Raw genomic sequence first — 24,998 nt, 5'->3', positions numbered from 1 at the left:
ACCCAGGTACGTAGTTGAATTGACAGCCTTGAGAATTGTACTATTTATCGAGTAATCGAATTCCAACGGATTTCTTTTGGAACTTATGTGGATCACCTCACACTTTTCGTTATTTAGCGTCAACTGCCACCTGCCACACCACACAGCAATCTTTTCTAAATCGCTTTGCAACTGATACTGGTCTTCGGATGACCTTACTAGACGGTAAATTACAGCATCATCTGCGAACAACCTAAGAGAACTGCTCAGATTGTCACCCAGGTCATTTATATAGATCAGGAACAGCAGAGGTCCCAGGACGCTTCCGTGGGGAACACCTGATATCACTTCAGTTTTACTCGATGATTTGCCGTCTATTACTACGAACTGCGACCTTCCTGACAGGGAATCTCGAATCCAGTCGCACAACTGAGACGATACCCCATCGGCCCGCAGCTCGATTAGAAGTCGCTTGTGAGGAACGGAGTCAAAAGCTTTCCGGAAATCTAGAAATACGGAATCAACTTGAGATCCCTTGTCGATAGCGGCCATTACTTCGTGCGAATAAAGAGCTAGCTGCGTTGTACAAGAACGATGTTTTCTGAAACCATGCTGATTACGTATCAATAGATCGTTCCCTTCGAGGTGATTCATAATGTTTGAATACAGTATATGCTCCAAAACCCTACTGCAAACCGACGTCAATGATACAGGTCTGTGGTTCGATGGACTGACCTCGTAGGCGTCGGTGGCCTCCTCGGTGGTGGTGAGGTGGTGGACGGAGTGTGGCGTGGTGGGGCGGCGGATGCGGCCTCTCACGCTGGTGATCTTCACGGGCTGCACGGGCCGCCTGGTGGGGCGCACGGTGTAGACGCGGTCCGGCTGCGGCGCCGCCGTCGTGGTGGTCTGGCGCCGCGACGCCGCCCCCCGGCCGGGCTGCCTAGAGCGCGGCCGCTGCCTCGGCACGTCGTCGCCGTCCCGGTAGAGCGCCGCCCTGCCGGCCGACACCAGGGGCTGGTGCGCCGCGCCCCCACGGTACGGCTGCCCGATCGTTTCGATGGGCCGGATGAAGCCGTAGTCCTCGTCCTCGTCGTCCTCCGGGAGGGGCGGCGGGGGCGGGGGCGGGGGCGTGGTAGTGGTGGTCGGCGGCCTGGTGGCCACCGGCGGCTGGTACGTGGTCCTGGGGCTCGCCTCCGGCTGGTACGTCGGCTGTGTGGCTCTCGCCGGGAACGCGGAGGGGTAGTTTTCGGGCTCCGAAGGTGTCTGCGTGCGCGCCCTGGCACGAGTACGACCGCGCGTTCGACTCCTCACGCGCGTCGGTCGGAAATCGTCTTCCGACAGCGGTGCCGGAGGCGGCGTCGTGGTCGTCGTAGTGGTCGTGGTCGTGCTGGTCGAGCTGGCTTCTGCCGTGCTCGTCGCGTCGTATTGCAGTGGGCCGTCTTGGCCGAACTGTGCTCGGCTGTACGGGTCGTACTGACCCTCTGCCGCGTCACTGTACAGTGGTGGCTGATGCGGTTGCGCGCCGGCTGAGTTGTCGTCGTAGGAAATCAACGGGAATGAGTCCAGCTGCTGCTGCTGTGGCTGCTGCTGCTGCTGTCTGCCCCTGCCCCGCTGCACCGCTGAGTATTTGGGAAACTGGTCCTGCCCCGCTGGTGGCTCCTCAATAGACGGAAGTACTACGCCTTGTTGGCTGCTCACGTTGTCATATTGCACTTGGCCTTGCCCTGCCACCTGCTGCTGCTGCAGCGTAGCAGACTCTGTGGTGCTGTATCCCGACGGAGAGTACAGAGGGCTGGACGGCGTCTGCTCTTGGGGCTGGTAAGCCGAGCTCTGGCCATCCTGTTGTGAGTACGTCTGTTTCTCAGTACCCTGGTACGTGTCGGCTGGCTGGTACTCTGACAGCCTGCTACCTACTGACGGACTGATGGAGGTTTCGGAGCTGGGTTCGTACGCAAATGAAGGAGAGGTTGCTACAGGACGCTCTGTGGGGATGATGATACTCTCGGTTGAAGTTTGGTACTGAACAGGGGCGCCCGAGTATCGGTCTTCCCCAGCAGATGCAGAGGCGACAGCTCTGCTCGGCACATTTTCCGGTTCCACTGACCTGGACGTTGTCGTACGCCGCTGAGTATCTGAAGTTCTAGAAAATTCCTGATAGTCTCCTTGCTGCACCTGGAACCTGCTGTTGCCTCGCCCTCGAAAGCGCTGGTTTCGATTCGAACCCCCTCTTCTGGAAGAGCTGTCAGATGTAGATGGTCTCTGCTGCTGGAAATTACCTGTTTCTTCTCCTCTGTCCCCATTCCTGCCGGAAGATGCAGAGCGCGGCGTAGAGTACTGCTGCCGCTCTGGCTGATAGCTGATGGTATTAGCAGGTACGCCAACCACTGGTGCATCGGGCTGAGGTGATGGGCTCGCCCCTGTCCCACCTGTACTGTAGAATGTGTCGCTGCCTTGGGATGCCTGAACTCCACCTTGTGGCTGGGGAGGTGCAAAGTCCAGGGGGTTCAGGATACCTCCCTGTGGTTGCTTCTGTGGCAGCTCTTGTGCCGAACTGGAGCCTTGTGGCTGATACGCATCCACCAGAGAAGGCTGCTGTGGCAGCGAAAGAGATGAGTACGGATCGAGCTGTGGCTGCTGACTGCCAGACACGTATGTGGGGTACTCTGTCGTGGTAGTCGTAGTCGACGTTGTGGTTGTGGTGGATTGGTAACCGTTGCGTCCCCTGTGGTTTGGACGGCGCCCACGTGACGACTGTGTCCTTCGTGGGGCGAACGTAGTGGTGGTCGTCGTCGCTGACTCCCGCTGCTGTGTGCTGCCGAAGCCGTTGTTGTAAGTGGCCGTGTTCTGCCTCTGGCGAGTGCGGAACTGTCCTCTCCTGGATGGGGCCGCTGTTGGGGCAGGTGTCGTAGTCGTCGTCGTAGTCGTCGTTGTTGAAGTGGTAGTCGTGGATGTTGGCTCTTCTGCTACGAACGGTAGCTGTGGCTGTGTCAGCAGCGGCTGTTGGAGTCCTTGTCCGCCGATGTCGTAGGTCTGCTGAGGCTGCAGACTGCCTCCATTGACTGAGAAGTATGACTGCTGCTGCTGCACATCACTTTGCTGTTGCTGACGATTATAGTCATCTTTGTAGAGCTGCTGCTCTTGCAGAAGTCCTGAGTTGGCAGAGTGTTCGCCCACTGACTGTGCTACCGATTGGGGCTGAGGTGACGAAGATTCTACTGGGAAGCGGCCACCAGAGACTTGTTGGCCTCTCTGCGTGTCGAACTGGTCATTTTGAACAAAGTACTGTGAATCGACGTTAGCGTCGGCTGTGTTGGGTGCGTTCGATCTGACGCCACCTGTCTGAGTGAAAGTCTGTGCAACTGGGAAGCGAGCAGTTTCAGGAGGTGCCTCGTCTCGAGGGAAATAGCGTTGCCCGTCTTCTGGAGGAAGTGACTGCAATTGTGGCTGAGCATTTATTGTTGTAGACTCCAGTTGTGCCTGCCCCCTAACAGAGAATTGTTCGTTTTCTGGGGCAACAAACTGGGGAAAGTCATTCGTCTGGAAGCGACCCCTCTGACCAGAAGACCGGCCTGTCGAGCTAACGGGGCGGCTCGTACTGGAGATCTGACCGGAGTGGCGATCGGACTGTGGCACGAGGTACAGTGGCGCCTCTTCTGCCTGCGACTGGCCTCTAGCGGCAGCAGACCTCGGACTAGATGCGACGGCAGGGCGTGCCGTTGATGGTGCCGCAGGTCCCAGTCCCGCACTGGACTGGTACGCCTGTACTGGCTGGTACTGCTGTCCGTCCTGGGTGAACTGTTGCTGCTGGACACCAGACTGCGTGAGGGGCTGTTGCGTGCTGATCGCAAACTCGTCGTTAGTACTATCTCGATACGCGTTCTGTGACGGTCTCTGGCCTTGTCGGCCTCTCTGCACGACGTATTGGTCTCTCGGTGTCTGGTACTGTTGTCTGAGGTCGGCAACAGGTGCCGCAGTTACGGTCGTCGACGGCTGCTGTTGTACGGGCTGGCTCGTCACGGCCGAAGCCGGGAAATGTCCTTGCGCAGTGAGCTGTCTGAGCTGCGCGTCGTTAACGCCGCGGTCCGCATCCGACTGGCTGTCACGCGACTGCGTCCTCTGCTGCTGTCGGTACGGTACCCTGGCAGAAACTGCGGCCGGTTCCGGGGTCGACACGAACGTCGGCGGTCGGGTGACGGGCTGCTGCGGTGCGGGCGAAGGGCTGGTCTGCACGACCGACAACTGGTTTTGCCCCCGGACCTGACCGGCCTGCTGCTGCGGCTGCTGGTAGGGGCTCCCCTTCTCGGCTTCGTCCTCCTCGTCCTCGTACTCGAGCTCGTCCGAGTATTCCACTTCTTCGCCGGACAGCTGGGAGGACTGCGCCGAGCCGGGTTGTTGCTGTTGCGGTGGCGGTCGGTACTGTTGCGGCGAGGCGGTCGTGGATTTCTGGACGAATCTACCTCCCGACTGGTCGGCAGCCGGCAGCCTGCCCCGCTGGAACACCGGCTGGACGTCGAGGAGAGGCGCGACAGTGGTGGAGACGAACTGTCTGCCCCCCGCAGAGGAGCCCGGGCCGCTGCCGCGCAGGGGGATGGAGGGCACCAGCAGCACGTTGCTCTGCTGCTGAGGCTGCTGCTGCTGCTGCTGGGGTCGCTGCTGCGGCTGCGCCAGCGAGTTGACGAGCGCCGGCAGCTGCGGGCTGATGGGCGGCAGCTCGGCGGGCAGGCTGTAGCCCTGCGACAGCTGGCGCTTCGCCTCGCCGGCCGCGGCGTCCGGCCGGCCCGGGCTCAGCTCGTTGGCGACCACGACGGAGCCGACGTGCGGCGCGGGGAACGGGATCTTGGAGTAGCCCTGCGGCGGCTTGAAGCTCAGCGGCGCCACGAAGAAGGGCGGCCGCTCGTCCACCACTTTGCGCTCCACGCGGTTCGACTCGAGCGCCGACAGGTAGGGCAGCTCGAACTTGGCGTAGCCGTCGGGCGGGCTGAGCGTCGACGGCCCCACGAAGACCCGCGGCGCGTGCGGGCCCGCCTCCTCCAGCACGGCGATGGTCTGCGCGTGCCGCAGCGCCGCCACCACGTCCGCCAGCCGCACGTCGTGCCGCCCCGAGGACGCCGACGCTGCGCCGTCCATGAAGACCGACAGCGGCGGCTGGTGCGGCGCCGGCTTCGCCGTGCTCGTCGTCGTCGTCGTCGTCGTCGTCGTCGAACTGCTCGCCTGCTGCCGGAAGCGGGCCTCCTCTCGCTGCTGCGCCGCACCTGCAAGACGACAAAGGGTTCTCATTTATTTACCAGCTAATTACTCAGCATTACAAACATTGACATATGCCTTTTTTGGACAAAATCCACAATCAATGACTCTACAACAAATCTGACATGATTATGCTTTTCTAGATTGCATATCTTTGTAAAATTGTGACTGGTTTCGGATTCACAGAGCGTCTTCAGGTCTCGGTATGACACCGAGCGAGGTGGCGCAGTGGTTAGCACACTGGACTCGCATTCGGGAGAACGACGGTTCAATCCCGCGTCCGGCCATCCTGATTTAGGTTTTCCGTGATTTTCCTAAATCACTCCAGGCAAATGCCGGGATGGTTCCTTTGAAAGGGCACGGCCGACTTCCTTCCCTAATCCGATGAGACCGATGACCTTGCTGTTGGGTCTCTTCCCCCAAACAATCCAATCCAATCCAATCTCAGTGTGACGGTTGCAAAAGTAACCTGTCGGTACCGTATCTATATGCAAATATACATTTTGCGTCGTAGAACAATATATTGTTGTACGATGTAGTACGTAATGTTCCCCGACAGCGATGGCATCTTTGAGCAGGGTAAATGTCCGAGCAACAAGGCCTGGATCGTGCTACAGTGGTTTGAGAGCCGTGATAGTGAACCCAGGTTGATGTCTTGGTTACTAACGTCGCCTCATCTTAACCGAGTGAAACACATCTGGGACGCTACAGGACGCGAGCTCCGCACTCACGGACCACCAGCCCGTAATGTACGGGAATTACGTGGCATCTGGTGCACTATACGTTCCAAGTGTACCAAGGACTTACCGAATCGCTGCTGTATTTCGTTCCATAGGTGGAGGAACACGTTATAATTTAGTTTCAGGAGAAATTAAATTTTGAAATTTCTATGATGTCCAAGACTCTTACGTTGTAAGCAGAATGATTATGTGATGCGCAAGTATTTTTCTGCTTCCTTTTGCTGCTTTAAACAAATTACGGGATTCTGTAGGTCATATCAGTAATGATGAATAATTCTATAAATCATATCAGTAAACACAAAGATTACTGCTTCGAAGCCTGTGCTCGCAGAAAAAACATATCGACTCATGAGTGAATCGAAACACACATACACTGCCAGAAAAAATGTGGTACACCCTTCTAGAGATTTCCAATTCACTTACGATTTATTAATGCAACAATTCATCTGTGCTACATGAAATGATTGCATGTACAGATCAACACTACAAACGGTTCTCAAGTGCCAGGTACCGACCCACGCTGAAGCACCCATATTACAACGTTGTGTAGCCTCTACGGGCGGCAATGCAGGCGCTGACTCTGGTTGGTTGGTTCTTGAGGAAGGAGACCAGACAGCGAGGTCATCGGTCTCATCAGATTGGATTAGGGAGGGACGGGGAAGGAAGTCGGCCGTGCCCTTTCAGAGGAACCATCCCGGCATTTGCTCGGAGCGATTTAGGGAAATCACAGAAAACCCAAATCAGGATGGCCAGACGCGGGATTGAACCGTCGTCCTCCCGAATGCGAGTCCAGTGGCTGACTCTGGCATCCAGTCGATCGTACAGATGGCGACTACTGTCTTGAGATACGTTATACCGCGTCTGCTCGACCTGTTCACGTAGTTCTGTAAGAGAGATGTTGGTTGACGAGTCGCACCAGTCACTTCTCGTCGCACCACATCCCTCATGTGATCGACTGGAGACAAGTCTGGAGGTCGTGCTGGCCAGGGAATTTACTGCACGTCTCACAAAGCACGTTGAGTTTCACGGGCAGTGTGCGGGCGAGCATTATCCTGTTGGAACAACACATCACCTTCCTGTTGCAAGAACGGCAAGAGAACGGAACTACCAAATTGTGCCCGTACCGAGCGATGGTTAGCGTCCTCTTTAGAAACACAAAGGTGAACTAGAGCTATAGCTTATCGCACCCCAGAGCATAAGGCCTGGGGTGGGGTTAGTGTGCCATGGACAAATGAGACAGCATTCAGCAGGTCTGCATTGTACGTGCAAACGACCATCACTTGAGTGCAGACAGGATCTGCATTCATCGCGAAGACCACGGCGCGCCATTCCACCTTCAAAGTGATCCTCTGACGCCACCTGTCGAGGCGTGCACATCGATGCTGTGGCGTGAGTGGAACATGGGCTAGAGGTGTGCGTGCCCGTACTCCCACTGCTTATAACCGGTTCGCAGCAGTTTGTGTTGACACATGTGGGCTCACAAGCCCTCTTGTCTGTGCTGTGGTAGCTGTACAATCTGCCACTGCTGGCCTTACATTACGACGAAACTGGCGGGGTCTTTGCTCTGTGGACGTCCAGAACCTCGGCTATGTGTGTGACGATGTTCACGAGGCCACTGATACCAGCATCGTTGCACAACTGACGCAGCACGTCCAATTTGTGTGGCTATTGTCAGAAAGGACCATTCCGCCACTCGGAAGATTAGAATTTGATCCCTTTCAAACCCCCTCAGTTGGCTGTAGGAAGCACGAATGCGTCTCTGTGACACAGTTGTCTACTTGCTTCACACGTTTGCACCACGCTGAGCCTTCTGTTTTTTTTTCTTTTTTTCTTTATTGTCATTTTGCACCTCATACAAGGTGGGCTGGCAGCGGAAAATTTTACTCCGCTCTTCAGCCACAAGCAGTACAATAAAAGAGAAAACCAATGAAGACAGAAAAGTAACATAATGGCGGTTAAAAAACAGTAGATACAATAATTAAAAACTCGACGAAAAACAAGAAAACTGTCGGCACTATGCACAAACACTGATGATTTAGATGACACACGTGAAAGAGGGAGCGTGGGCGGCGAAAAACACTGAATCACAAACACGACGGCATGCACATGAAAAACTGATGGCGATGAACTCCGACGCGCGAATGTCCACTTAACATGTGCGAGTCCGGGGACCTGCCAAGAGGGGAAGAAGGTGGTGGGGGAGGGAGAGGGGAGAGCAGAGATGCCAATGGCAGAGGAGATGGGGTGAGGAGTGAAGGTATGGGGGATAGGGGAAGCCCGGGGGAGGAGGGGGGAGGAAGGGAGGCGGGAGGTAAAGGAGAGAGGGTACCCTGAGGAAAAAACACAGGAAATGGGAGGGGAGGATCAAAGTTGATAGGAGGGGTAGATGGAGGGGAGGAAGGCATCATCAGGGAGGGGGAGCTGGTGGAAGCCACCTTGGGAGAGGTAAGGAGAGTGGAGAGATGGAGAGCAGGTGGGATGTGGAAATAAAGGCGTGGCAGCGGACGGAGGTGGGAGAGGATGGGAGAGACCAGCGGGTGAGGGCGATCTAGTTTACAGGAGGTGTAGAGGATCCATATCCGTTCGAGGAAAAGGAGGAGGTAGGGGAACGGGATAAGGTCGTGCAGAATCCCCGTGGGGGAGGGGAGACGGATGCGATAGGCGAGGTGAAGAGCATGGCATTTGAGGATTTGAAGGGACTTGTAAAAGGTAGGAGGGGCGGAGATCCAGGCAGGGTAGGCGTAGCAGAGGATAGGGTGGATGAGGGATTTGTAGGTGTGGAAGATGGTGGAGGGGTCCAGACCCCATGTACAGCCTGAAAGGAGCTTGAGGAGACGGAGTCAGGAGTGTGCCTTGGCTTGGATCGGCCAGAGATGGGGGGTCCAGAAGAGGCGACGGTCAGGGGTGAGAGCCTTCTGGCTGCCAGCATTCCCTTTTAAAGGGTAGACAAGTGTGCTGTTCTGGTAGCTATGCCACCACGCTAACTGTTGGCTGACGTTGTTGAAACCATTATCAGTACATCTACTGTCCCCTAGGTGGCATATGCCGTCATCGGATCAAAATCGATGTCGTTCAGGAGTACTAATTTATTTTTTTTTTTTTTTTTTTTTTGTGGCAACGTATTTTTTTACAATACAGAATTGTTAAGTAGCGTGTTACTGATCTTGAGTTCAAACGGTGGCTCATAAGACAACCAGTGACGTACACAACTTAACATTTCTATCAGATGCGGCATCGCTATCTTGACTACAGCGGCGATACCCCGTGGTACCGACTTGACAAGCCACTAGATGAGTTACGATCCATGAACGCTTTTTTCAACCTCGATACCTTATACTGAATTTTTGTGTAAATGGTGTTGGACAACTCAGACATATTTCGAGAACTTCGTGATATGTAATTACACAGCTGTGCTTGATTTTTTATTAAAACAACCGGTTCGAGTAAGTACATAGAACCATCTTCATGTTATAAAAGAAAACAAGTTAACTGAGAGACCTTTCTAATAACGTCCAGCAATATCAGAGTAAGTGCAAACCAAGAAACCTGATGAAGCTGCTGACAATTCATAATCTACAGTATCCAACTACAGTACCAATATTCCTCTAACACTGCTTATTAATCATGAAAATATAATACTGACAGGAAATGGCTCTTAACGAAGATTCTAGTGCAGTGTTGCATTCATATATCGTGATGTGTTTGAAGTACACTGAATGTTTGGAAAGGGGTTTAAGCTGTACCATCCCCACTTAATATCCAGACCTCCTCAGTGGTACTGCAACCAGATATGCCCAGCTCCTTCGAAAGCACCCCTGAGTTACCTGAACCACTCTGGAATAGTTCTGACCGCGTGAGATGATGCAGTGATAACACTCTGGATTTGCATTCGAGAGTACAACGGCTCAAATCCCAGTATGGACGTCCATATTTACCTGTTTCCTTGGGGTCGTTTAAAGTTAATGTTAGGATGCTTCCTTTGAGAAGCTTGTACTCCGTCCCTAACGACGTAACAATTAATGCAGAGTAATGAAATTTCGGGAATACGTTTGTTTAGATAATACATGGAAGTGATTGACATTGCAAGATCACAGGTTAATGTAAGCGCGAAATAAGCCATTGCAAATGCGAAATGTTGGTACGTTAATAACCGCTGTTTCCGTCAGAATGTCGAATGCAAGCATGCAAATGTGCAAGCATTGTGTTGTACAGGTGGCGAACGTCAATTTGTGGAACGGAGTTCCATGTCTGCTACACATGGTCGGTCAATAGAGGGACGGTTAATGCGACCTACCAGTTTAATAAATCATGGTTGCAAAATACTAACACAAATGTTTTACATAAGTATTGAAAAACTGGTAGAAGCCGATCTCGGGCAACATCAGATTGGATTCCTGAGAAATGTAGGAACACACGAGGCAATACTGAGTCTGCAGCATCTCTTAGAAGCCAGGTTAAGGGAAGTTAAACCTACGTTTATAGCATTTTTAGACTTAGAGAAAGCTTTTGACGATGTTGGCTGGAATAACTTCTTTGAAATTCTGAAAACAGCAGGGGTAAAATACAGGGAGCGAAAGGCTTCTTACAAATTATATAGGAACGAGGCGTCACTTATAAGAGTTGAGGGCCATGAAAGGGAAACGATGGTTGAGAAGGAAGTGGACAGAGTTGTAGATTGTCTCCAATGTTATTCAGTCTGAACACTGAGCAGGCAGTAAAGGAAGCCAAAGAAAAATATGGAAAAGGAATTGAAGTTCACGTAGAAGAAATAAAAAATTTGAATTTTGTCGATGGCATAGTAAGTCTGTCAGATACAGGAAGGGACTTGGGAGAGCAGCTGAACGGAATGGACAATGTCTTGAAGGGAGGATATAAGATTAACATCAACAAAGGCAACACAAGGATAATGGAATGTAGTCGAATTAAATCAAGTGATGATAAGGAAATTAGATTAAGAAACGAAACACTTAAAGCACTAGATGAGTTTTGCTATTTGGGCAGCAAAATAACTGCTGATGACCAAAGCAGAAAAGACATAAAAAATGTAAACTGGCGATGGTAAAAAAAGAATTTTCGAAAAACAGAAATTTTTTAACATCGAATATACATTTTATTGTTAGGAAATCGTTTCTGAAGGTATTTGGCTAGAGTGTAGCCTTGTATAGTAATGAAACGTGTGCGGTAAACAGTTCAGACAAGGAGAGACTAGAAGCTTTTGGAACGTGGTGCTACAGAAGAATGATGAAAATTACATGGGTAGGTCGCCTAGCTAATGAGGTGGTACTGAACAGAACTGAGAAGGAAAGAAATGTATGCCACAACTTGGCTAAAAGGAGGGATTTGTTATTGGGAAACGATCTGAGACATCAATGGATCACCAGTTAGCATTGGAGGGATATCTGAGAAATAAAAATTATAGCGGGAAACCAACAGATAAATACAGTAAGCAGCTACAGAAGGATGTAAGCTGCAGCAGTTATTCGGAGATGAAGAGGCTTGCACAGTATAGAGTAGCTTGGAGCATCAAGGCGCAGTTTTCGGACTGAAGACCACAAGAACAACATGTTGCGTATTACGCGCCTAAAGCATTTCCGAAATACTATTCAGAACTATTATTGCTAATGCCTACGGCCTTCCCGTCAGATCACCGAAGTTAAGCGCTGTCGGGCTGGGCTAGCACTTGGATGGGTGACCATCCGGTCTGCCGAGCGCTGTTGGCAAGCGGGGTGCTCTCAGCTCTTGTGAGGCGAACTGTGGAGCTACTTGATTGAGAAGTAGCGGCTCTGGTCTCTGAAACTTACATACGGCCGGGAGAGCGGTGTGCTGACCACATGCCCCACCATATCCGCATCCAGTGACGCCTGTGGGCTGAGGATGACACGGCGGCCTGTCGGTACCGTTGGGCCTTCATGGCCTGTTCGGGAGGAGTTTTTTATAATTGCTGATTGTGTCGAACAAAACGGCTGCTCTACAACTCTAAGTATTACGAAGGCACTTCGAACGATTTACTGAAATTAATGCAACATACAGAAACCAGATGGCAGTTGTAAGAGTCGAGGGCCATGAAAGGGAAGCAGTAGTTGGAAATGGGGTGAGACAGGGTTATAGCCTGACTCCAATGTTATTCAATCTGTATATTGAGCGAGCAGTACAGGAAGCAAAAGAAAAATTCGGAGTAGGAATTAAAATCCATGGAGAAGAAATAAAAACTTTGAGGTTTGTCGATGACATTGTATTTCTGTCAGAGACAGCAATGGACCTGGAAGAGCAGTTGAACGGAATGGATAGTGTCTTGAAAGGAGGATATAAGATGAACATGAACAAAAGCAAAACGAGTTTAATGGAATGTAGTCGAATTAAATCAGGTGATGCTGAGAGAATTAGATTAGGAAATGAGACACTTACGGTAGTAGATGAGTTTTGCTATTTGGGGAGCAAAATGACTGATGATGGTCAAAGTAGAGAGGTTATAAAATGTAGACTGGCTATGCAAAGGAAAGCGTTTCTGAAGAAGTGAAATTTGTTAATATCGAGTATCGATTTAAGTGTGAGAAAGCCTTTAAGAGAATAGAAGCTTTCGAAATATGGTGCTACAGAAGAATGCTGAAGATAAGATGGGTAGATCGCGTAACTAATGAGGTGGTACTTCATAGAATTGGGGAGAAGAGGAATTTTGTGGCACAACTTGCCTAGAAGAAGGGATCGGTTGGTAGGATATATTCTGAGGCATCAAGGGATCACCAATTTCGTATTGGAGGGCGGTGTGGAGGGTAAAAATCGCAGAGGGAGACCGAGAGATGAATACACTAAGCAGATTCAGAAGGATGTAAGTTGCAGTAGTTACTTGAAGAAGCTTGCGCAGGATAGAGTAGCATGGAGGGCTGCATCAAACCAGTCTCAGGACTGAACACCACAACAACAACGAAGACAATATCTCAAGAAAGAGTCCTTAACCCCAGTTCTTCCAGCAGAAGGACTGGAGAGATCACTTTAACATCTCATACAGATTACTCCATGTGGAGAAGCAAATAATACGTGTCTAATTCAATTGTTCAGTGGAGTTTCTGGTTCATAGCACTATGACTCAAAAGAAGAGACAAACACACAGTGGTAAGCCAAAACATTATGACCACTGCCACCGCGACGTTGGATGGTAACAAAAGTATGTAGGCGGAGCAGACACGAACGGGGGATTACCCTAGCAAAGATATGGGCTGCAAATGGGGAAATCCATTGAGATAAGCGACTTTGACAAACGGCAGATTATTTTTACGAAGAGCCTGTGAACGAATATCTCGAAAACGGCGAAGTTGGTCGAAAGTTCACTTGCTAATACCGAGGAAGAGGTAGAAGGACAGTGAAACTACCACTAGTAGCTAAATGGTTGGACGTACACGACTGTGCACAGAACTTGGGCTTCTGAGGCTTGTCTGGTTTGTAAATTAGGATAGATGATGATCTGCGACACCACCGCTCAAAGAGCGCAATGCTGGTGCACGCACAAGTGCTTCGGAGCACACCGTTCCTCGCACATTGTTGAACGAGGAGCTCCGCAGCAAATCACAACTATGTGCTCACATGAAACTTCCTGGCAGATTAGAACTGTGTGCCGGACCGAGACCCGAACTGCCTTTCGCGGGAAGCCGAAGTGAAGCTGTGAGGACGGGGCTTGAGTTGTGCTTGGGTAGCTCAGTTGGTAGAGCACTTGCCCGCGAAAGGGAAAGGTCCGGAGTTTGAGTCTCGGTCCGGCACACAGTTTTAATCTGTCAGAAGTTTGATATCAGCGCACATTCCGCTGCAGAGTGAAAGTCTCATTATGTGTTCACATGTTGACCCAACGACAAAATCAGTTACGATTGCAGTTGGCACAGGACCATCGGGATTCGACCGTCGATTATTGGAAACGTGTCGGCTGTTCGGGTGAACCACATTTTTGTGACACCAGGCCGCCGGTTGTGTCCACAAACGCCGTCAATGAGGTGAGAGGCGGCTCGAAACGTGCAGCGCGCCACGGCTGGAGGCTGGTAGGAGCAGAATTACGCTACGGGAGACATTCTCCTGCGCTTGCAAGAGACCTGTGGTAGTAATCGAAGACACGCTGACACCTGCAAATCACCTGCATCTCTTCATGCTTATGTCTTCCTCGACAGCCACGTCATCTTTCAGCAGTATAACTGTCCGCGTCTCTGAGCTAGAACTGTACTACAGTAGTTTGAGAAGCATTATAGTGAACTCACGTTGATGTCTCGGCGACCAAATTCGCCTGATGTAAATCCTGTGGAACCCATATGGGTCGTTATAGGGCACCATCACCGCGTACGCAAATCAACGGCCCGTTATTTACGCGAACTACATGACTTTTGCGTAAACATCTAATGCCACATGCCTCCACAAACCTACCAACAAACTCTCGGATCCCTGATACGCAGAATCATTGATGTATTTCGTTCCACACACAGGCAAAATGTTCAAATGTGTGTGAAATCTTATGGGACTTAACTGCTAATGTCATCAGTCCCTAAGCCTACACAATACTTAACCTAAATTATCCTACGGACAAACACACACGCCCATGCCCGAGTGAGGACTCGAACCTCCACCGGGATCAGCCTCACAGTCCATGACTGCAGCGCCCCAGACCGCTCGGGTAATCCCGCGCCGCCCACACACAGGCAAAGAGGTGGTTATAATGTTTTGGCTCATCCGTGTAGCCGGCCTGAGTGGACGAGCGGTTCTAGGCGCTTCAGTCTGGAACCGCGCTACCACTACAGTCGCAGGTTCGAATCCTGCCTTGGGCATGGATGTGTGTGATGTCCTTAGGTTAATTAGGTTTAAGTAGTTCTAAGTTCTAGGGGACATGACCTCAGATTTTAAGCCCCATAGTGCTCAGAGCCATTTGAACCATTTGAACCACCCATGTAAGAATTTGGTGAAGACTGTGGAGGGGCAACTGAATGGATTCTGAGGTTAAAACATTCTGAAGTTTTGCAATAGACTGACAATATTACTTCATGTGTCGAGGGCAGGCTCACCTTCTTGGCGCGTGCGTGGGGCTTGCTCGAACCTGTGCGCCTGCTGTCGCTGCTCTGTCTGCAAGAACTGCTGCTGGTTGTTGAGCTGCTGCTGCTGCTGCTGCTGCTGCTGGTGCTGCTGCTGCCTAGAGACCGCCTGCTGAGGCTTCACGTACTGCTGCTGGAAGTCAGACTGCTGGTGTTTGGAGCCCGCCAGTTGGGACTTGAGATACTGCTGCTGGAGATCGGTTTGCTGCTGCCTCGGTCCCAGCTGCTGCGACCTCACGTATTGTTGCTGGGTGTCTGCCTGCTGTCGTCCAGATCCGGGCTGCTGGGACCTCGAGTACTGCTGTTGGGTGTCAGTCTGCTGACGCGCAGATCCCGCCTGTTGGGATCTGACGTAATGTTGTTGGGGCTCGGCGGTCTGCTGTCCGCCGTTCCCTTGCTGGAACCTCACGTACTGCTGTTGGCCGTCGGTCGGCTGCCGCCCGGATCCGGTCTGCTGGGGCCTCACGTACTGCTGCTGAGCCTCCGCTTGCAGCTGTGGGGCAGCTGCCTGTTGGGCTCTCGAGTACTGCTGTCTCTGCGGGGTCTCGAGTGGTCGCTGCTGGGGGGCCGGCTGCTGGGGCTTGACGTACTGCTGCTGTGGGGCGGGGGTCGGCTGCTGAGGCCTCAGGTACTGCTGCTGTTGTTGCTGTTGCTGCTGCTGCTGCTGCTGCTGCTGCAATTCTGGCTGTCTGAGCCTGGGCCCGGGCTGCTGCTGGCCCCTGGAGAACAGCTGTTGCTGCTGAGGGTCCGGCAGCCTCTGCTGCTGCTGTGGCTGGGGAGGCTGGGGGGGCTGGGGCAGGCGGCCATGTTCCTGCAGCGTCTGCACGGGCACGTACAGCAGCTGCACCTCTTCCTCCTCGTGCAGCTGCTGCTGCTGTTGCTGCCGTGGGGGCGGAGGCGGGGGTGGCGGCAGGAACTGCAGTGGCGCCGTCCTCAGGAGCGCCTCCTCCTGGCTGCTCACCGCCGGGACGAACCTGCAACACGACGCCCAACACCTGTTGTCGCATCACAGCGATACTGCACTGCGGATTTCTTACTGCCTGGTCGAAGCTTGACGTTAATCGGCAGCTTTTATGTTATTATACCAGCACTGGAAAATTCGTTACCTTCCTTTGCAAAATGTTCAAATGTGTATGAAATCTTATGGGACTGAACTGCTAAGGTCATCAGTCCCTAAGCTTACACACTACTTAACGTAAATTATCCTAAGGAAAAACACACACACCCACGCCCGAGAGAGGACTCAAACCTCCGCCGGGACCAGCCGCACAGTCTATGACTGCAGCGCCTCAGACCGCACGGCTAATCCAGCGCGGCCTTCCTTTGCACTAATGCGTCAACAATTGTACTGCATAAGAGACTGTACAGGGATAAGTATAGAGTTGTCACCTTGAAAAAATAAACAAACTTTTTTAATGTGATGTTTAAAGCTTACCTGGCGTACTGATTGTTCCATAAAAACACGGGAGAACTGCCGGAAATCAGTAACGTCCTGCCACGATATTTCGGCGCAGAGTCTTCTGGCCATCTTCAGGTGAGTACTACTACAGTGGCACTCACCTGAAGATGGCCAGAAGACTCTGCGCCGAAATATCGTGGCAGGACGTTACTGATATCCGGCAGTTCTCCCGTGTTTTTATGGAACATCCTTTTTTAAGGTCGGAACTCTGTTGCAGAAACAACAACGAAAAAGCGTGCCAAATTTAAACGAAAGCAAAATCCCCAGTATTAGCAATCTCTTACAGAAACTCGAAATTTAGCGCGAACTTCAATACGGGATGCTTATAAAAGTTTCCACAATGAAACTTTTACTCGAAACCTGACAGAAAATCCAAAGAGACTCTGGGCGTGTGCAAAGTATGCTAGCGGCAATACATAATCCGTGCTTTCTATGCGCGATAGCAATGGAAATACTACAGATGATAGTGGTGCTAAAGCAGAACTACTAAACACAGCCTTCCGAAATTCCTTCACCAAAGAAGAAGTAAATATTCCAGAATTCGAATCAAGAACAGCTGCCTACATGGGTAACTTAGAAGCAGATATCCTCGGAGTAGTGAAGCAACTAAATCACTTAATTTAAGCAGGTTTTCTAGTCCAGACTGCATACCAGTCCTTTCAGAGAATGCTAATGCATTAACTCCATACTTAACAATCATATACAGCCGCTCGCTCGACGACAGATCCGCACCCAAAGACTGGAACGTTGCACAGGTCACACCAGTATTCAAGAAAGGTAACATGAGTAATCCACTAAATTACGTCCATTTGCAGCAAGATTTTGGAACATACATTGCGTTCGAACATTATAAATTACCTCGAAGGGAACGGTTTATTGACATACACAGTCAGCACGGATTTAGAAAACATCGTTCTTGTAAAACACAACTGGCTCTTTACTCACATGAATTGTCCAGTGCTATTGCAAGCGATTTCAAATTGATTCCGTATTTCTAGATTTCCAGAAGGCTTTTGACACGGTACCTCACAAGCAGCTTGTAATAAAATTGCTTGTTATTGAATATCACCTCAGTTGTGCAACTGGATTCGTTATTTCCTGTCAGAGAGCTAACAGTTCGTAGTAAGTGACAGAAAGTCATCGACTAAAACAAAAGTGATTTCTAGCGCTTCTCAGGGTAGCGCTATAGGTCCTCTTCTGTTCCTAATCTAGATGAACGATTAAGGGGACAATCTGAGCAACCGTCTTAGGTTGTTTGCAGATGATGCTGTAGTTTCTCGTCTAGTAAAGGCACCAGAAGATCAAAACAAATTGCATGACGATTTAGAAGAGATATTTGTATGATGCGGAATTGGTAGTGGACCTAAAGTAACGAAAAGTATGAGGTCATCCACATGAGTGCTTAAAGGAATCTGTTAAATTTCGGTTACACGATAAATCAATCAAACCTAAAAACGTAAATTCAACTACATATCTAAGAATTACAATTACGAACAACTTACATTTGAAAGAACACACAGAAAATGTTGTGGGGAAGACTAATCACAGACTGCATTTTATTAGCAGAACATTTACGAAATGTAACAGATACACAGAAGAGATGCCTTCACTACTCTTTTTCGTCCTCTTTCGGAGTATTGCTGCGCGGTGTGGGGTCCTAACCAGATAGGATTAACGGAGTACATCGAGAAAGTTCAAAGAAGAGCAGCGCGTTTTGTGTTATCGAGAAACAGGAGAGAGAGAGAGACATGATAGAGGACTTGGAGTGGACATCATTAACACAAAGGCGTTTCTTGTTACGACGGGTTCTTCTCACGAAATTTCAATCACCAACTTCCTCAACCGAATGCGGAAATATTTTGTTGACACCAGCCTGCATTGGGGGGAAAAGATCATCATAACAAAATAAGGGAAATCAGAGCTCGCACGGAAAGATATAGATGTTCGTTTTTCCGCGCGCTGTTCGAGAGTGGAATAATAGAGGACTACTGTGAAGGTCGTTTGATGAACCCTCTACCAGGCAATTTTGTGTGATTTGTGGGGTATCCATGAAGATGTAGATGTAGACGTAGATGTAGATTCAAGGTAGTGTCTGTAGTTCTGGTACACACAGAAATCTCCGCACCGTAGTACCGTAGGACACAACTAGATGAGTCGAAAGAAAAGGAGGCAGCCCATTGATAAACTGGATAGTTGTGCGCTTGAGCACTTTAAGGGAAACAACGCTGCGACAATCCGTGCTGGGTTGGCGGTAGTGTGCCGCAACAATTGGCCACAACGTGACACGGCGCAGACGCTTTCAGTGTGATCAAAGAAACTCCGAAGGACCGTCTCTCCGTGCAGAAACGGAAACCGCAAGAGCAGTGGAGGCCTTGGGGCTCCAAGACCCGTGTATCACAATCGAGGCAACAGTAAAAGCAGCGAAAATCAGGTGTGGATCATTTATCAACGTCTTCCACATTCTGAACGTGACACAGACCGCCGCCTGCTGGATTCTGCTATTGCTCACACCTAGTGAAAACGCCCAAGGCAGCAGCGGGAATGTTGCAGCTGCGGTCAGGCCAATCCGGATGATGTCTTTAGCTGCCTATTCTCTGTGATATACGAGAGGCTACCTGTAGCGCCACGACCTCGGGACAAAGGACCGAAGCGAGCAGTGGAAAGTTTATGGTTTTAATGCCACCGAGAAGGAGAATTCCCAACCACTATCGGGCAAAGTGATGCTGTTTATGTGGGGTTGCCATGGTGCGGTGCTAACAGTTTCGCCAGGAGCAAACCATCACAGGAGAACACAACCGAATTCTCCTGACGAGTTATGAGGGACTGCCAAGACGAAGCGTCATGGAAAGCTATTCAACATGGTGTTACTGCTCCACCACAACGTTCCACGTCCATTTGCACAGGTACTGGTTACACGTTCTGCTTTTTAGACTGACAAATTTTGTCTATCCCCAACTCCCGCCCTCCCCCCCCCCCCCCCTGTATTATCCTCACCTGAGACGTAGTGACCACTTCCTATTTCGTCAGATTGCGTGGCAGGGATTTCCAAAACGATCAGCAGGTGATTTTCAAGATGGAACGTTTTCTTAGCAGCCAAATGCAGACTTGTACAACAGAGATCTTCACCAAGTCATCGATCGCTGGTAAAATTGTACTGAATTGAAGAACAGATATGTAGAGGACGACTAGCACCGTCACCAAGTTTCTGGGTCGGATCTCGATTTTTTTAATGTGATAATTACAACTTTACGACTATCCCTCGTACAGTGGACAAAAGATGGTGTCTGTGAGTAGGATTATGTTCTCATTGTCCTAGTGTGTTCGCGTATGGAATGGTGGTATGGTTACTGACCGAATACCCTCATACACATCTAATCATTCCATCTTTTCTCGGTGGAAACACTAGAAATATTGCGCAGCTAATGGGCACCGTTACCAAGTTTCTTGGTCGGATCTCGAGTTTTTTTAATGTCATAATTACAACTTTATGACTATCCCTCGTACAGTGGAGAAAATATTGTGTCTGTGAGAAGTATTATGTTTTCATTGTCCTATTGTATTCGCGTATGGAATGGTGGTATAGTTACTGACCGAATACACTCATAAACATCTAATCATTCCATCTTTTCTCGGTGGAAACACTAGAAATATTGCGCAGCTACTGGGGTGGAGAAAAATACTGAAACACGAAAACCCCAACACGCTACCATGCCTAACACAGTGTGGGAAAACCGTTGGGATTCAAAACAGCGTCTAGTGGTCTCGGAAAGGATAAATACGGCTCCTGCATGGTTTTCAAGGGAATCTTATACGATTTTTCCTGCAAATAGTGATGGAGATGGATAGCAATCGCGCACCCTTCTCTCCAAAGCACAAGACAAAGGCTCAATAATGTTGAGATCTGGTGACTTGGGACCAGAGGAGATGCGACAATTCATCCTGGTGCTCACGAAACCAGTCCTGCTGTGTGAACAGGGGCCTTGTCGTCTTGGAACACAGCATCACTATTTGGGAACAAATACTGCACCGTGGAACGCACCTGATCAGTGAGAGTAGCCACACAACCATCATTGCCGGATGCAGCCAGGTTGTGGTGCATGGCAAAAGCTAAGAAGAGGCCCTAGGTTTGCTTTACGCCTCAAAGTTTAGGATATAAAATAAAAAAAGATTTACGATTTTATAAGGGCAAATTTAGAGACAACACTAGTCAAATCAATATATCTCAGCCAAATCACACACTCCAAATTCATTAATGTGAGGTCGTTTGACACACGTTGCCTCACGATGTTTCTTAACTTATTTTTAATGCACTTTAATGTTGAAAAACAAAGTTCCCCGTTGCGGCTGGTGCTCATCAAAGACAATTAAAAGCGTAAAAATACACTACTGGCCATTAAAATTCCTACACCAATAAGAAATGCAGATGATAAACGGGTATTCATTGGACAAATATATTATACTAGAACTGATATGCGATTACATTTTGACGCAATTTGGGTGCATAGATTCTGAGAAATCAGTACCCAGAACAACCACCTCTGGCCGTAATAACGGCCTTGATACGCCTGGGCATTGAGTCAAACAAAGCTTGGATGGCGTGTACAGGTACAGCTGCCCATGCAGCTTCAACACGATACCACAGTTCACCAAGAGTAGTGACTGGCGTATTGTGACGAGCCAGTTGCTCGGCCACCATTCACCAGACGTTTTCAATTGATAAGAGATCTGGAGAGTGTGCTGGCCAGGGCAGTAGTCGAACATTTTCTGTATCCAGAAAGGCCCGCACAAGACCTGCAACATGCGGTCGTGCACTATCCTGCTGAAATGTAAGGTTTCACAGGCATCGAATGAAGGGTAGAGCCACGGGTCGTAACACATCTGAAATGTAACGTCCACTGTTCAAAGTGCCGCCAATGCGAACAAGAGGTGACCGAGACGTGTAACCAATGGCACCCCATACCATCACGGCGGATGATACGCCAGTATGGCGATGACGAATGCACGCTTCCAATGTGCGTTCACCGCGATGTCGCCAAACACGGATGCGACCATCATCATGCCGTAAACAGAACCTGGATTCATCCGAAAAAAATGTCGTTTTGCCATTCGTGCACCCAGGTTCGTCATTGAGTATACCATCGCAGGCGCTCCTCTCTGTGATGCAACGTCGAGGGTAACCGGAGCCACGGTCTCGGAGCTGATAGTCCGTGCTGCTGCACACGTCGTCGAACTGTTCGTGCAGATGGTTCTTGTCTTGCGAACGTCCCCATATGCTGACTCAGGGATCGAGACGTGGCTGCACGATCCGTTACAGCCATGAGAATAAGATGCGTGTCATCTCGACTGCTAGTGATACGACGCCGTTGGGATCTAGCACGGCGTTCCGTATTACCCTCCTGAACCCACCTATTCCATATTCTGCTAACAGTCATTGGATCTCGACCAACGCGAGCAGCAATGTCGCGATACCATAAACCGCAATCGCGGCAGGCTACAATCCGACCTTTACCAAAGTCGGAAACGTGATGGTACGCATTTCTCCTCCTTACACGAGGCATCACAACAACCTTTCACCAGGCAACGCCGGTCAACTGCTGTTTGTGTATGAGAAATCGGTTGGAAACTTTCCTCATGTCATCACGTCGTAGGTGTCGCCACCGGCGCCAACCTTGTGTGAATGCTCTGAAAAGCTAATCATTTGCATATAACAGCATCTTCTTCCTTTCGGTTTAATTTCGCGTCTGTAGCACGTCATCTTCGTGATGTAGCAATTTTAATGGCCAGTAGTGTACTTCTACACTTGGGAAACACGATTCTAACGATTTTTTCATTAAAACTTTGTAAAACTGCAGTTCCAGGGGCTTGTGCTTTTTGCTGTGAATAGCAGCATTCATACCTGTTTTGAGCAGCTCAGCTGCACGTGTTCGTCACCTAGGCTTTCTTCCAAACCAAGTTAGGCTCTGGCGATAATAATTGGAGTTGCTTTCAACATCTCTTCTGCTGTTAAAATTGCCGAAGTATTTCAAATACGCTTGTCACTTCATGGTATTCTTCCATACGTTCAGCTAATGCAGACAGCACATTACCAGTTATGACAATAAGCACCTGAATTTCGAAATGTAGTCAAGATGTTTGATTTCCTCCATCTTCATCGAGTGCAGTAAAGGCGCTTAAATGATCTTACTTCGTATTTCGGTGGCGTCGTCTCGAAATCTGTGGCTTTATTCTGCACAGCCGGTCAGCACTTTGACTTTTGCCTCAGTATTTGAAAATGTGAACCACATTGGTGGACGTACTCATGTAACGATTTATAATGGGTGGATTTCGTTACAACTGGTTGTCATTATTCCCGTTTCGAACTAAACCATCTTCAAAAGTAGTCAGCCTTTGACAGTGTTACTAGATATGTCATTCAAAACATGTTTGACAGCGGTAAGCTACATACAAATGCCTTCGAAACATCTTCTCGGGCCGACCACCCATTGTCCGACAATCTTTTCAAATTCGGTGTTTCTGAACTAGTTTCTTTCAAAGCCTTCAAAAAAAGACCCCTTCGATAGGTAGAAGCGGAAAAAAATACAGAGGCTTTCAATAAGACCGAAGAAAAGGGATGTTTCTGCACAGCATTCTGCAGCGCATTTGCAACCAAATTTAATGAATGCTCAAAACAAGAGATGTATTCTGGGTATTTATTTATCTCCTTGTTCGTGCTTCTAAGCCGCTGTACTTCCCACTCACGTTAGTAGCATTGTCATAGTTTGGCCCACTACGGTATTTAATGTCAATGACATTCCTGTTTAAAGAAATTTAGTGAGCTTTGGTCAAGTTGTACACATTATACAACAGTCCACCAACTAGACAGCAAACCCTCATTCCAGACGGCTCGTATCAAAAGGGCTGTAATAGAAGTAAATACTCTGTAGAAGGAATGAAAGCCTATAATAGTAGTCTTACTAAAATTAATATAGATTCCATTAATTGCTTTGTATTGGTAATATATAGAACCCTGTTCTAATTGGACAGGTTGTTACTACTAGCTCGGAAAACATTAAGGAATTCCCCCGTAAGATTCTCGCTGGTGTCAACTAATCAACAAATGTACGGTGTGGCCAACGCTCACTTTTAGAAATGAGCTAAATGTTGCTACTCATTGTAGATTTGAACACCTCCGTCCTTCCATTGGACTTCAGTTTCAACAATTCATTGACAGGGAACAGAAACTTTAAATTCCTTAAAGCGTTTATTAATGATTCTGCCAACTGTTGTAGTATTTACTAGGCGACTAGTTTCTAACCTTACAGGTTCATTTTCAAGCCTGGTCTACTGAGGTGTACTGACTTGATGGATCCTTTTTCTTTTACACCCATGCGTGAGGCCCGTAGCATTTGCTAACTCTTGCTACGCAGCTAATCCGGCACTGATAGTCCTTGGTAGTAATGCAGCCTTACAGAATACAGAATCTTCATCTACATCTACATCCAAACCCCGCAAGCCACCTGACGGTGTGTGGCGGAGGGTACTTTGACTACCTCTATCGGTTCTCCCTTCTATTCCAGTCTCGTATTGTTCGTGGAAAGAAGGATTGTCGGTATGCCTCTGTGTGGGCTCTATTCTCTCTGATTTTATCCTCATGGTCTCTTCGTGAGATATACGCAGGACGGAGCAATATACTGCTTGACTCCTCGTTGATGGTATGTTCTCGAAACTTCAACAAAAGCCTGTACCGAGCTACTGAGCGTTTCTCCTGCAAAATCTTCCACTGGAGTTTATCTATCATCTCCGTAACGCTTTCGCGATTACTAAATGATCCTGTAACGAAGCGCGCTGCTCTCCGTTGTATCTTCTCCACCTCTTCTATCAACCCTATCTGGTACGGATTCCACACTGCTGAGCAATATTCAAGCAGTGGGCAAACAAGTGCACTGTAACCTACTTCCTTTGTTTTCTATGTGGTACGGATCCCACCCTGCTGAGAAATATTCAAGCAGTGGGCGAACAAGTGTACTGTAACCTACTTCGTTTGTTTTCGGATTGCATTTCCTTAGGATTCTTCCAATGAATCTCAGTCTGGCATCTGCTTTACCGGCGATCAACTTTTTATGATCATTCCATTTTAAATCACTCCTAATGCCTACTCCCAGATAATTTACGCAATTAACTGCTTCCAGTTGCTGACCTGCTATATTGTAGCTAAATGATAAAGGATCTTTCTTTCTGTGTATTCGCAAAACATTAGACTTGTCTACATTGAGATTCAATTGCCATTCCCTGCACCATGCGTCAATTCGTTGCAGATCCTCCTGCATGCCAGTCTAGAAACATATTATAAGCCTCGAAAATAAACTTGGAGGCAATGGAACAGCTCAAGCAGTAATCTTAAATGGACCTATATTCTTCCGAGGCTGCAAGGTTAATTTTACTCTGGATGTCGCTACTAGAAATTCTGGTAGTGGTTGGTTTATCCTAGCCATTGTTCGTTGTGAAAACGCCTCCCTTCGTGGACTGGAATCCTTCGCC

The 24,998-nt window shown here is 49.3% G+C and overlaps 1 protein-coding gene across 1 annotated transcript in view; it reads right to left on the bottom strand.

Annotated features, from left to right (window-relative positions):
* Positions 1-24,998, bottom strand: part of LOC124799185 (mucin-5AC-like) — a 72,571-nt gene that overhangs the window by 22,535 nt on the left and 25,038 nt on the right. The window contains exons 3-4 of the mRNA XM_047262721.1: positions 14,996-15,996; positions 715-5,231 (exon numbers count right to left, since the gene is read on the bottom strand). Coding sequence (XP_047118677.1) covers positions 715-5,231; positions 14,996-15,996 — 5,518 coding nt within the window. The remainder of the gene's footprint in view (positions 1-714; positions 5,232-14,995; positions 15,997-24,998) is intronic.

Source organism: Schistocerca piceifrons, chromosome 5 (genome assembly GCF_021461385.2).
Source record: "Schistocerca piceifrons isolate TAMUIC-IGC-003096 chromosome 5, iqSchPice1.1, whole genome shotgun sequence".
NCBI classification, from domain to species: Eukaryota; Metazoa; Arthropoda; class Insecta; order Orthoptera; family Acrididae; genus Schistocerca; species Schistocerca piceifrons.
This window is presented reverse-complemented; position numbering and strand designations above follow the sequence as displayed.